General features: G+C 41.3%; 1 protein-coding gene across 3 annotated transcripts; it reads right to left on the bottom strand.

Annotated features, from left to right (window-relative positions):
* Positions 1-12,627, bottom strand: TOP3B (DNA topoisomerase III beta). 3 transcript variants are annotated; one of them, XM_062010166.1, is made up of 18 exons: positions 12,530-12,627; positions 11,989-12,159; positions 11,130-11,261; positions 10,026-10,132; positions 9,705-9,779; positions 8,895-9,091; positions 8,332-8,488; positions 7,119-7,232; positions 6,116-6,206; positions 5,668-5,822; positions 5,364-5,469; positions 4,330-4,476; positions 3,457-3,630; positions 2,649-2,777; positions 2,243-2,392; positions 1,695-1,795; positions 1,400-1,601; positions 1-522 (listed from the first exon to the last, which is right to left on the bottom strand). In XM_062010166.1, the coding sequence occupies exons 2-18, from the start codon at positions 12,056-12,058 to the stop codon at positions 41-43; spliced, it is 2,589 nt and encodes an 862-aa protein (XP_061866150.1). In that variant the 5' UTR covers positions 12,059-12,159; positions 12,530-12,627; the 3' UTR covers positions 1-40. The 3 variants fall into 3 exon arrangements, with proteins under 3 accessions (XP_061866150.1, XP_061866151.1, XP_010202476.1); XM_062010167.1 differs by lacking the exon at positions 12,530-12,627 and adding an exon at positions 12,339-12,477; XM_010204174.2 differs by lacking the exon at positions 12,530-12,627 and having other exon boundaries at positions 11,989-12,328.
* Between the last annotated feature and the right edge of the window lie 742 nt (positions 12,628-13,369).

Below are 13,369 nucleotides of genomic sequence, written 5' to 3'. Positions count from 1 at the left end.
CAAATTTTTATAAGAAGTTTATTTTTCTCCAATGTGGCAATTATACAAAGTAAGCAGCCAGAGCTGCCATTTTGTCCTTGGGTTTCTTTGGATTGAGTCTTCCCCCAGGCCTCCGGCCTTTACCTCTTCCTCGACCTTGCCTTTTCCCTTGTCCCCCACGGTGCATGGGGTGCCGCATGGCTGCATGTTTTAGCTCCACCAGATCTTGAAACACAGGATCACAGAACACACAGCCCAAATGCTGGGTCTCATCACCAGGCAGAGGAGATTTGGCCTTGTTAAAATCTACATCCACGAGAGCTGCATCGCACAGGTCGCAGGTCTCTGGCGACACTCGCACCTTGTGGGCATTCTCAAAGAAATGCACGATCACGTTGCATTTGTTGCAGGCCATCTTCCACTTGGGACCCGACGTGGGGTCTAGCACCAGAACCCCATTCTCACACTCAACGCACTGCCCAATCCCAAGCATGCTAAGGGAATGCTGACACGTGGGGTGGGTGCACTCATTACAACCCATTCCTGGTGAAAGAAGAGTAAAATCGTAGCACAGAACCCTTTGTATCACTACCCACACCACCCAGTTTGGAGGAAGAGACACAGAAGCCAAAGACAGCTTTGTATATTGTAGGTTTTCTAAATCACTGAAGAATGGAACCATTCCTCAGATGGCAACTTACCTTTTCACAGGTTCAGACTAATCCCTTGCTCAAACAAATTTCTCTATAACGGCTTTCAGAATTGCCAGTTAGTGCCACTCACAGTAAAAGCAGTTGGGACATGTTAGTGATGAAAACTAATTATGTTTCCAGTTAAATGTATGTCTCCTAACTAACTGCTATTTTATACTTACATTATACAGTTAGTAGAAGACGTTTTCAATTAAAATATGGTAATAAAAAGAAGTCAAAAAGCTCGTGATACTCAAGAGCTTCAAAGCATTACTTGAAGTACGTTTTGGTCTCAGTTACCCAACTAACTGCAACCTATATTTCTTATTCTATCTTTCAACAGCTTTTGACACATCATCTATCTTAGTATCTAAACATTCTCAAGCCCTGATTTTAATCTATAGTCCTATCCCTACTAAGCACACTCACAATTCACAATGTATCAGAATCTCAGTCTCTTTCACTGCACACTGAGTGTTACAGAGGTGACCTCCTGTGTGTGCATATAAACTCATTTCTTAACTTATTTCTGAATACTTTTATAAAGAAAAAAAGTAACTCATAAATTTTGGCCAGCAAGTTTGACAAGAATTTTAGGTATCTAATTTGAATAGTACTTTATGCTAAGCAACAATAATTAAAAGCTACTAAATTAAAAGCACACTGTATAGACTGCAACCAATTTATTTCAAGTGAGGATAATTCCTGTATGTTTACACAATTCCTACCTTTCTTCATGTCCCTGAAAGGAGGATGGTTGTAGCAGTATGGACAGAGAGGGTAGCTCTTTCCTCGGGATCCAGATGACCACAGCACCAGCTCAAAGTCATCTAGAGGGCAACGCAGTTCTTTGTAGAGTTTAATGGTACCATTCTGTGGGAGACTGTAAGTGTCATCACAGTGAGAGCAGTGCAGACGACTGGGTTTGGCCTGGAAATAGAATTCAAGAATGGAAACGAGGTTCCTGCTGAATGCCCCCCCAGCAAATGAAATATAAACACCACACATGAGGTATCTACTTACCTGAATATACTTCATGAAACGATGGCATTTGCCACAGCGGGAAAGAGGTTTACCTGTGGCAGCTAAGGGTGAAAAAGACACTTCCATCAGTTCATCCATACCTGTGAAACAGATAACCACATTTAATGTTAGAATTGTAGTTCTTAAGAGGAAACCTTGCTAAAGATCATCTACACCACCTGTGAAGAAGTGAGAATGAAAGCATTTTACTCACATTGCTCTTTTCCGCATTTACAAAAGCTTTTTAAATGCACAGCGCTTTAAACTGAGCACCCACAAAGACACAATGTTAAGTACTTCAGCTAGTCTGAAGTCTTTGAAAACTCACCAATACAGAGTCACAAAGTAAATCTGAAGTAGAGTTTTGAAGCAATGATTTAGTCCATTTCCTTTTGCAGAGCAACTTAATTTGACCAGAAATTTCCAGCCCTGACATAACTTCTCAGTAAGCCTAAACCTCTGAAAGGGACTTAAAAGATAAGCATTTTCTACTGGCATGTTTGCAACAATTAAGTAATGTAGGGACCTTCACATGTAAAAAGTTTTACCTGCAATAGAATCCACAAAATAGTGAAATTTCCTTTTGAAAATGTCAAGAGTGTGCTCCAGGACTTGATGGTAATTTGCTTTACCCAGAGCTATCAAGTTGAGTTGCTTCTCTACAGCACTGCGGATTGTAGGAAGAACCAGCTCTGCATCTAACAGAAAATCAGAGACAGCAGCAACAGAGAAACAACAATGAATGATCAAAAAATGAGGGTAGGAAACTGTCCATATATAAACTGACACAGAAATAAACCAACAAGTTTTAATTATTATAGTCTTTGGAATTAGTAATACCTTCCTAGAGGTATCATTTCAGACCGAAATACTACTTATGCAGAGACAACAACTCTAGACATACTGAAAGGAAAAAAAAGTAAGAGGATGGAAAGCAAAGAGAACTTAACTGACCTATTTTGTAATAACCATGAACCAGAACAATGCCAAGGTTTGTAGGCTTTAGTCTCCGACCAGTCTCCACTGTGACATAGTTCCGCTGGCAAATGTTGTTAATGTGGACTGGAATACTTGCATCAGTTCCTGCCACACAAAGGAAAACAATATACCCATCCTGAAGAAAACAAAGTCTTAATTGAATTACTCACTGCAGACTTCTCTAGTTTTATGTCAAACTATAGAGTTCCTGAGACTGCTTAAAATTCAGATACCCTCTTACTGTTACCCAGCTCCCAGTAGATAACTTCTCTCTCCAATAAACTGACATTCCTTTGAAGTTCTGAGAAGTCTGAAACATGTTCTAACCTCAATTCTTTTTCTCTTCCAAGCAATTGCTATTGGGGAAACACCTATTCTCACTATCACTTATTCTGGAAAACCGCAGAGGAATAAAAGGTTGTCTTTTGACTGGGCAAATTTATGAATATGCAAAGGAAACAAGTCATATTGAAAAAGAAAAGTAAGGACTATTGGAACCAGCAAAGCTGTTTGACTGAGAAGTGATAAGAATGTATTATGAAAGGTTACTGCTTTGGCCAGAAACTAGGCATAAGGATAAGAAAGGAAAAGGAATGTGGGGAAAGAGATAATCTACCATCTGCTAAGAGGAGCAACAGGCATTGTGGTCTGAAGGAAATAAGAGGTTATTACTTAACTTATCCAAATGAATACTAAAAGGTCACTACCAGACACAGTTCAGAGGAGCAACTCAGGCTCTGCACTCTTGGTGGATACATTACAGGATAATTAATCAGATTCCTACCAATGCCATGCTTCTCCATCAGAGTGATAAGTTCTGCTTCTGTCAGGTAATCAGGAGGACTGGTTTGCTTTTCCAGCAATTTTATTTCACCAATTGGAAAAAGATCTCCTTTCTCACAGTGGGGAAGGCTCTCTTCTAATGGGATGCTGTGCCATGGCATAATTTCTGTGAACCCTGGAGGCAAAGAAACAAACAAAAATAACAAGAGCAAATTCCACAGGCTTCAAAAGGCCAATGTGTACGTTTCTGATCTCTGTATAGTGTGGTCCATGTTAAAATTAAAGAGGCTGCCATACCATGCAAAATATTTCTGAGTGTAGGTATACTGAGGAAATACAGTATCACAGGATGGTATCTCTCACTACATTGTGTCAGATGGATTTCCTGTGTGACCTGAGTAAGGGTTGATGTACAGAAAAAAACAAATGCTTTCCCTTGAATGAGAGCACAGTACCAGAATGAATGGCAAGTTTCTTAAAAAGGAAATACAAACAGCAAGTTATATTAATGTAATAAGTACTATTAAGCCAGCTCACCATAAAAATCTCAGTGGTGGTGCTATGTTCTTCTACAGAAGCCTAAGAAAAAAAATTTGCCTTTGTGCAAGTTATGCCCCAAAAGGCTGTCAAAAGACTGCTTTTCACACTGGCAAAGGTGGAATTAAGTCTCTGAGACTACTAAAAGAAAAATGAGATGTTTCCTATTTTAATTGAAGTACGTAAATGAAAACAAAGATTTGGTGTCTGGTCTTGACAGCTCAAAAACACCTTCAAAATTGTACTTGTCCCCAAAGCTTCACTTTTATATCCATTCAATGTATTGATAGGCAAAAAAATCCCTGTAGCTAACTATTTACTCTCTGACTAGTCTTACCTGGTGAAGTTACCACTTTCCCAATACAGGTAAAACGTTCAGGACCAATACTGAAAGAAATGGTGGTTTGCAGGTACTTGCAATCAGCACTGACAGTGGCAATGAAATGCCTTGTTATATACTCATAGAGTCGCCATCCATCTCCACCTGAGGAGAAACAACATCTTACACACAAAACCCAAGTCCTGCAGCTCTGCATAAAATCTGCACTAAAAGGTACCAGATTTCCATAGGTATCACAGGAAAAACTGGTATCTAAAAGAAAATAACATTCAAGAGTCCATCCTTTAAAATTTCTCTCCCATATAATCACCATGTCACACAGACAAGAGCTCCTTGCAGATGCTCATGGAGAGGGACTGTCCATTTAGCCAGCCCATCTCCCAGTTTCACAACGTGCTTGAATGAGAGGGTAAAGCAGAAAAGATTTTACTTTTTTCATTAAAAGACACATATGAACAAAAATTAAAGCAGCTACTGTTTAGCAGATGCTGCTTAGTGCCACTGGAGACCACATCCTAATCTAAATCCCAAAATATTAGAATGGTTTAGAACCATAGAATCACAGAATGGTAGGGGTTGGAAGGGACCTTTAGAAATCTAGTCCAATCCCCCTGGGACTCTAGTGGCAACTGCCACACTGGGCAGCTTGAAATCCCACAAAAGATCCTCTAATACACTACTTCACACCAGTATAGGTTCATTTTCAAAGAAAAGTTTCCTTATTCACAATCTACAAAGAGGAAATGGAATAGTTGAAAGATTACACTGCTATGAAAGAGCTTCTAATTCTTAGTCTTGCTCAGCATATTTTCTTAGCAGTGCTATGATCCCTAGGATCAATTACTGAAGAGCCAACCAGCTCTGAACTTCACCGTCACCAGAAGTCAGGATAAAGTCTGCTATCTCCTCACTTCCTGCCATTCAAATGACTATATTTGCTGTTGAAACTCGGGGATTTTCAAATTGGCTCCTGTACCTAAAGGACCTAAATTCCTTACATAATATTCCAACAGTACTGAATGTGCCTATACCTAATTCTGCTTCTGTTGCAGCTCTCATGGGGGTGATGGGAGGATGGTCTCCTGCATCATGGCCTTTTCTTGGACGATTAATGCCTTCTGACAGCAACGTTTTCACCTGGGTGAAGGCAGAGAGAAAACAGGCTGTCTGAAGTGGATAACAGGTCTCTCAGCAGGTTTAGAAACTTCTCATAACACTACAACAGACACTTATTGTTTCTAAAGACCTACAGCACTCAATATTCCAAGTAAGATATATTCTAAAGCACAGACTAGAAAATGATCTGTTATTGGAGGTTTTGCTTTATATACTCACAGTTTCTGCCCAGTAAGGATTATTAGCTTGTTGTCTCAAACATCCTTTCAAGTCAAAGTTTTCTGGATAATGTGTCGTTTCTGTTCGAGGGTAGCTGATATAACCCTGAGTGTACAGTCGCTCTGCTATTTGCATGGCATGTTGTGGACCCATTCCTAAGGTGAGATAGGAGAAAACAAAAACCATCTACATATCACCGAGATTATGATTTCCTTGCTGCTCTTGAAAGTAGACATTACCAAAGCATTTAAATAAATCATGGTCTTAATAAACCATAAGACTTGTGTCATCTTGATCTTACCCAGCATTTCACTTTTGACAAGCTTTCTAAACTTGACCCTTTCCCCAGAAAGATGCATTATAGGGAGAGGAGGATATCAAACTATATTTGATATGTCTTTGATTAATTCACCTGAGAAGCCAAAATATTTTGCTTTAAAACACATACCTAAAGCAGCACTGGCCACTCGTAACATTTCTACTGTGTTCAGAGCCAGTGGTCTCTGCTTCACCTTCTCTTTTTTACTCACAGATTCTACCTAGAAAACAGCATTTTCCAATTAAAGTCTTGCAGTTAGGTAACTTGTATATGTATATATATGTATGTATTTATATAGATATAAATAAAAACTATGTATACTTTCAATCATGCCTATCAACATATGGCATATTATCTATTCTTGTCCTATCTGCTTTGTTTTCCTAAAACAGTAACCACCAATATATTTTTACTTTAGGAAATCTGATGGGAGATAATCTCACCAAATTCTCAAATTAAGGTCCTAAGGTTCCTTTGTGCTGTAGACTAGATCAGGCCTATAACTAGGAATGCAGCAAGGTAGCTTATTGCTATCTTTACTTCCCACTTACCTCAGTTCTACAAGGATTCAGTGCTTATCCTACCTGTAAGGACACAGATTTTTAAAAGCTTCATCCAATCTTTGAGCCTTGACAGCTATAAGCACTTAAATCCAAACACACTGTCAAACAAGTATTGAGCAGAGCAGAATTCAAAGTTAATTGGATTTAAAGATTGTACCATACACATGATTAAAAATTTAACTGCAGGAATCCTGCCATATCAGTAATTAAATTCTGATTTATAAAAAGTCTCATGGGAAATAAGAGGTCTGAAGAATATTTGTTAGCAGGTTTAGTAATGAAGACTTCCTATCATGAACAACAATCACTTCCAAAGTCAATATTAATAAGAGACTTCTGCTGAAATGACCAAAGTATCACAATATCAACTACAACAAAGTATCTTGCCCTTTGTTTTCATTTGGACAAAATTGAGTTATCTTCTTTAACTAAAACAAGAAAATCATCCAATATGTAGCAAATGAAACCTTAAATGGTATTTACATCATATGAAATTTGTTCATATACCTAGTAAATAGCAGTAAACATTCTACCTAGTAAATATTCCAGTAAATAGTAAATATTCTTACCTTTGCTTCTTTTGCCATCTTTGTTATATTCAGGAACATCTGAGCAACCTCACGATCAAACACCCTCACTCTATCCCAATCCAAAGTGAGAGAACTTTCTTTCTCAGGGTTCAACTATTGGACCAGAAAAAACAAAACAAAACATTCCCATCAATGCTACTACTAGAAGTGTGAGAATGCACATTTCCAACAATTACCCAGCAAGCAAATTCTAATAACACCTGCACTAGGACACAAGTGCTTCAGACATGCAGTTGTGCTCTTTTTTCACAGGGGCTTTTGAGAAAGATGGAGCACTGGGGTCAGGGCAATGACTGGAATTATTCCTCCTGTTAAGGGAAATACTATTCCTGGGTTTAGCACTAGGAATGGTAAAGGCTGAAATGAGCAGAAATTCCAAGTTTACAATTTTGATTTAGCAAAATCAATCATTTGTATTAAACTGTGCCTAGGTCACCTTTCAAGTCCCATGTACAAAAATAAATATGAAGTAACCAATAATGAGAAAGTACAAAACTCTCCGAGAACAGGCACCAAGTATTTCCTAGCATGGCACACAAGACACATCAGAGGAGAGATGACATGGGACAACAGATCTCATATTTTTTCTCTAATTTCAAAATCTAAATATGGCAACTTTTTACCATCTATCCCTTATTTGTGCAAAAAAAATCCTTGTGATCACAAGCAGTAAAACCATGTTGGTTGGTCTGCTCTCAGAGCTTGGACAGCAGTGATGCTATAAACTGCTACAAGCTGCCAAAGTATTCAGAGGACTCAACTGCCAATTAACACAATGAGGATTTCATTCGCTTTAAAATTCCAATAGTCAGCAATGCCAATGTTTGTTGGCAGCCTAATTAATTTCTGGATTCAAATTAACAACACAGACAGTCCAAGGACCTCAGGGAACAAAAGAACACCATTTTAAGTAGTCTTTTTGGCTGAGTCTAAGCTTAGATGGTTAGCACCAGAAGAATTCTTGTAAGCAGCAGACAATAGCCACTTTGATACAAAACTGACATCCTGGAATCCGGTCTCAAGAGACTGGTGACACACATGTGAACTGAATGAGAACACATGAGTAAATTGTAGGCATTGTGAATTCTTGTCAGCAGCTTCAAATTTATGAATGAACAAAACGAAAACATAAATGCATTTGTTTGGTTAAAATCCATGTTCCTCATAGACAAACAAGTATTGTAAAGCTTACTTTAGCTTGTAACACCCAGTATGTCTCAGGCTTAAATGACTGGATTTTGTCATGCCTTTCAACACAGAATCCAAGTGTTGGGGTCTGGCATGGCCCAAAGGAGATGAGGGAGCTGTCTAAATTCCCGTATTTCCCCTGAAAGTATTTAGTCTGAAACCTAGAGGGGTAAAACAAAGCAAGTACATTAATATTCTCATTCTCAAGAAAAGCAAGTTTTCATTAACTCATACAAATATGAGCAATCTATTAAGTCAATCAGAAATTGCTAAAAAAGCATTCTGAGAAATGTCATCTCTTTCAGCTAATAAGTCATCATTACTTTGCCTCATTGAATCCCATTTCTTCCCAAAGAAATATGGGAAAAAAACATTAAATGAGATGACACACTTGTTGCTGATAGCAGTTACATAGCTCAGTTAAAGCCATAGCACAACTTTTTGTTTCTTTTTCTTTGTTCAGTTTGGTGCTGAGCAGAGATAGCCACTAGAGTTCCAAGATATATTTTCTGGACAGAGCAGTATTCCTGAACTTTTCATAAAACTGCCTGTAATCTATATAGTCACCTTGTGAAGGCACAGCCAATTCTAAGATCCAGCTCCTGGCGGGCATCCACTGAAAGAGCTTCGTTGCGATTGGGTTCTCCCAAGTGATTCATGGCATTACAGATGTCTGTGTCAGTAATAGAACTGAATTTAGCTCTATAAACCGTCCTTTCAGTGCTACGAGGTTTGTTCATAACAGGAAGAACAGCATCAAGAACCTAATAAAGATCAGAAGCATTTTTTAAGACCATTTGAAAAGTAAAGGCTTAAATCAGTTTTTCTCTCTAAAGAAAAAAAACAAACCACTTTCCACAAAATATCTGCTGGTGTTTCACCATTTTCTTAATTTAGTAGACTTCTGTAAATAGGATGTTAAGAAACACCTTTGCACACCAAAGTCTTAGTTCTACACCTTTTATGTTAAGAGTCCATGTTCCTGTGGCCAGCATACATTTAAAAGTGGCCTCTATGCTCAAAAGAGTCTAATTGCTTAATGAACTAAAGATAGTAGAGAGCAAGCTCTATAACAACAGCAAAACAACTACTCCAGCTGTGAAATGTAGACCAATTCTCAAATATTCAAATGATTGAACACTTAAGAGACCTTACTGTTCATCTCCAATAGCAATGGCTATGAAACAACACTCTCTCTAACTGGCACGTCAAGAGTTCAAAAGCACGTGTGTTTTTCCACTAAGGCCTTTCATGCCTTTAAAAGTTCATTCCACTCAGTTTGAATTTTACTGTATATCCACAAAACAATACACTGATAGTATTGCATGTCTCAGATAAATACTATAGTATTTTAAGACTTAAAAATGGAAATCTTACTTCAAAACAGATGTTTTCTCCTTCCTTATCACAATCCAACCACAAGACAACACAATCACAGCCTCTTCCCTCCACCTGTGAGAAAAATTGGGGCAGTTCTTTAGCAACTCAAAAACCAGACCTACCTCCTAACTGTTAACTTTTTGTTTCTATTTTTCTTATTTTTCTTAACATGAAAAACGTAGCTCTCGCTTCCTCCAACAGAGGAAGAACAGGAACAACAAATCCTTGAAAACAGAATGTGCTCCAAATTAAAGAAAGAAAAGTAATTCCAAGGAAAAAAAAAAATATATCTCAAATAGATCTTGTAAGAAAGGATACCTGTAAAAACTTCACCATGGTCAGTTTGGGATTAGCTTCTTTCTTTTCTGTGGGAGCTTTGCTAAAAAGTTCTGCTGGATCCACTTTATCCCAGCTGTTATATTTTCCTGAAAAGCAGAAGTATATTAGGTAAAGCTCTAAATATTGCATTGTAAAACCTCACCCAACCAACAGCAAAAAATATTACTTTGGAAAAGACTTGGCTTTTGAGATTTGTCTTGGAAACTTTTCTACCCTAAGACACCTTGTTTTACTGTGTATCAAGGGACTCCTTAGCATCACGGGAACTACATCTACAACTTTGAAATATATGAAGGAGAAAAACCCACCACTACACGCTTTTCAGAAATTTTGACATCAGCTATTAAAACACCTTCTGTTTATACAACTCCCCATCAGGGGAAGGGAACTATTTTTCCATGTTTTCACAGTGCACACACAATGTGCACACTGCATGCTGTTTTACTGCTCATTATGCAGTTGTCTCTCAGCCCTGTTATGCCACAGAACATCCCGTGTCACCTTCTCATGCCAATGCATTTGCTCACTTTCATTTTCCTGAAGTAATTTTTAGCAACACTGTATAGTAACTATGTTAAACTGTATCTCTTAAAAGCACTGTGTAACCACCTCAAAAAGTAGTCCTCATAAAACTTGTGAGGTCATTATGATTAGAGGAAATACAGCAGTCCCACACTGCAAAGCAAGCTGGTGACAGGGATTCTTGCACATTATCCTTACCACATCTCTATTTACAGTCATACACTACAATGCTTAGAGAATACTCCTTTGCATTCTGCATTCTTTAATCATCTTTTAAAGTACTCTAACATCTCCATGGCTAGCAAATGGAGCCTCATCTCCCCTCATTTTCCAGGGACATAATTCAGGCACTGAAAGCTATTATCGTTATATCCAAGGTGGTGCAAGAATTCAGTCAAAGAACTAGGGAACAAAAAATCAAGAACAAGTGATCCTTCCATCCCCCTTTCCTCACCAGGTTTAACACTCTTCCCAAATTATTTCCACAAGTAGTATTTTCCTATTAGAAGTCCTTCACAGTGTTAGAACCCATATCAGTTAAAACATGTCCTAAACAAATACCTATGAAATCCAAAGTCATGACATGACCACACACAGATGTCATCTTGAAATGGGCACTCTGTCCTAGAAACGATCCAGTGTACTCATGGACAGAGCATGCACCATTCAGTCCCTTGCGAGATGACATGCTTCCTGTGAAAATAAGATCATAAATATCAACAGCATTAAGAAACACCATCAAAATAAGTTATTTTGTGTGAAATTACATCCTTCCCTCATTTCTAGGGGTCCTCCTGATCACAAAATTCTGCTCCTTGACCATGCCTTTATTTCATTATCGCTTTAGACTTTTTAAAAGCATATTTCACTTTCAGTTTAAACTATTCATTATTTTCCCCAGCCCTTCCCTCCCACCCAGAACTCCTTATGAAAATACAGGTAGTCTTCTAGGCCGCTACAGTTAAACTCAACTCATTCTATTTTCCATGAGATTCAGAAAATATTTACTATAGCTTCAAATATCTCAGAACAGAAACTTGCTACTTGATGAGCACCTTCTAGAAACCATAAGCACTAACACACAATCCAACTGCATAAAATATGAAAAGCAGATTCCTTTATTCTTGAACAGGATCGGCATATAAAGAATACACAGACTGTGAAGGATCACACTCTGTGCAGTTAAGAACTGCAACCTGTCCTAAGCCACCATTCCCAGGTGGCAGCTGCCCCAAGACAACCAAGTCACTGGCCAGGGTGTTTCCCAGCCTCACTTCATCGGCAGCACAATCTGGTCACCTTTGCATCCCACAGTTTGCCTCGAGGCAACGAACACTCATTTCCTCCTCAGCAGAGCTGGGCACTCTTCGACCCTGACACAACAAGCAGAAGGACTAAACCGACATGCTTTCTTTCCTACCCCTTGAGAGGATTTTGGCTATGGACTGAGCCAAAGAAGGCTTCTCCGCGACCATCAGAACAGTCTTCATTTTCAGCCAGGGAGACACACGGTGCCACAGCGCTTAGTGATACAGTTTGGGGTCACTGGACACCACGGCACGCAGCTCATGCGCGAAAGCCAGTCCTCGGCCTGGGGGAAGCAAGCATAAAACAGGTCTGCCGCAAAACCGCCTTCGGTAAAAATCTGCGACGTTAAGTAGCAAGCGAGCGCCAGACCGCGCAGCCCCTGGCCGCCGGGGACAAGCGGCCTCCCGTCGGCGCTCCGCGGCTGCCGCTGCCCGGGCCCGCCCCTCCGCCGCCGCGCCAGACCTCCGCTGCGGGGCACGGCCGCGGACAGCTTCGCCCTGGCGTTTAAACAGCAGCCGGACCCAGGGCGGAGAGGCCCAAGGGGCCGCGCCACCGCCCGCCACGGCCCGGCCCGGCGCACCCTGCGGGCTGCGAGGCCCGCCCGGCGCGCTGCGGGAGCCTGGCCCCGGCCCCGCCGCCGCCCCGCGCCTCACCAGGCGGCCGTGGGCTGCGCTTGCAGTGCCGGGTCACGGCGCCGGAAGGCGCGGGGCAGCGGCACGGCCGCGGCGAACCGGCGCGACAGCCCCCAGCCCCGCGGCCGCCCGCCTCAGCTCGGCCCCGCCCCCCGGCCGCCGCCCGCCCGCAACAGCGCCCCCTGGCGGCGCGGGGGAACGCGGGGGCTGGGCGCGGCGCGCGCTCCTCCCCGCTCCCGTTCCGGGGGCAGCGGCTGCCCCGCACCGCACCGCACCGCACCGCACCGCACCGCGGGTGGGACCCAGCGCCACACGGCAGCGGAACGCACCCCTGCCCAAAGCCCGCGCACGATGTTCTGCCGCTGGAGGCACGGGTCGGTCCCATCCCGTACCCGCTGATCGCGTTAGGCCAGCTGTGTGCTGACTTCTCACCTTCAGTGCGGGGATGCTCACAAAACAGATTCAACCAGGCTCCTCCGAGAAAACCCACGCACACAAATTGTATCATGCGGGCGGCTCAAGCCAAAGCACCTGTGCCGACTCCACAATTCAGTTGCAAGTTTCCATAGAGTTAAAATACTATAAATAGTCTCTGCCACTAACAGCACCTCTTTTAACACAAAAAACTATTGTCCTAGGAATGTTAGGAGCAGCTGGCTCCCGTGCACCCAAAGGCAGTGGAAATACTACTGCTGCTTTGAATTTGTACCATAATTCTTGAAAAAAGGCATGGTTTGCATGCTAAATTTTAGTTGAACATTCATTTCTCACTTGGAAAGAAAAAGAAGGGAATGGAGAGCGGGAAGGGTAGGCCCAGGCAGGCACACAGCCTGCCCTCACCCGTTTTCCCTGGGAGAGGTG

This window comes from Colius striatus, chromosome 17 (assembly GCF_028858725.1).
Source record: "Colius striatus isolate bColStr4 chromosome 17, bColStr4.1.hap1, whole genome shotgun sequence".
Lineage (NCBI taxonomy): Eukaryota > Metazoa > Chordata > Aves > Coliiformes > Coliidae > Colius > Colius striatus.
Note: the sequence above shows the minus strand (reverse complement) of the source record. Positions and strands in the feature narration are given on the sequence as shown.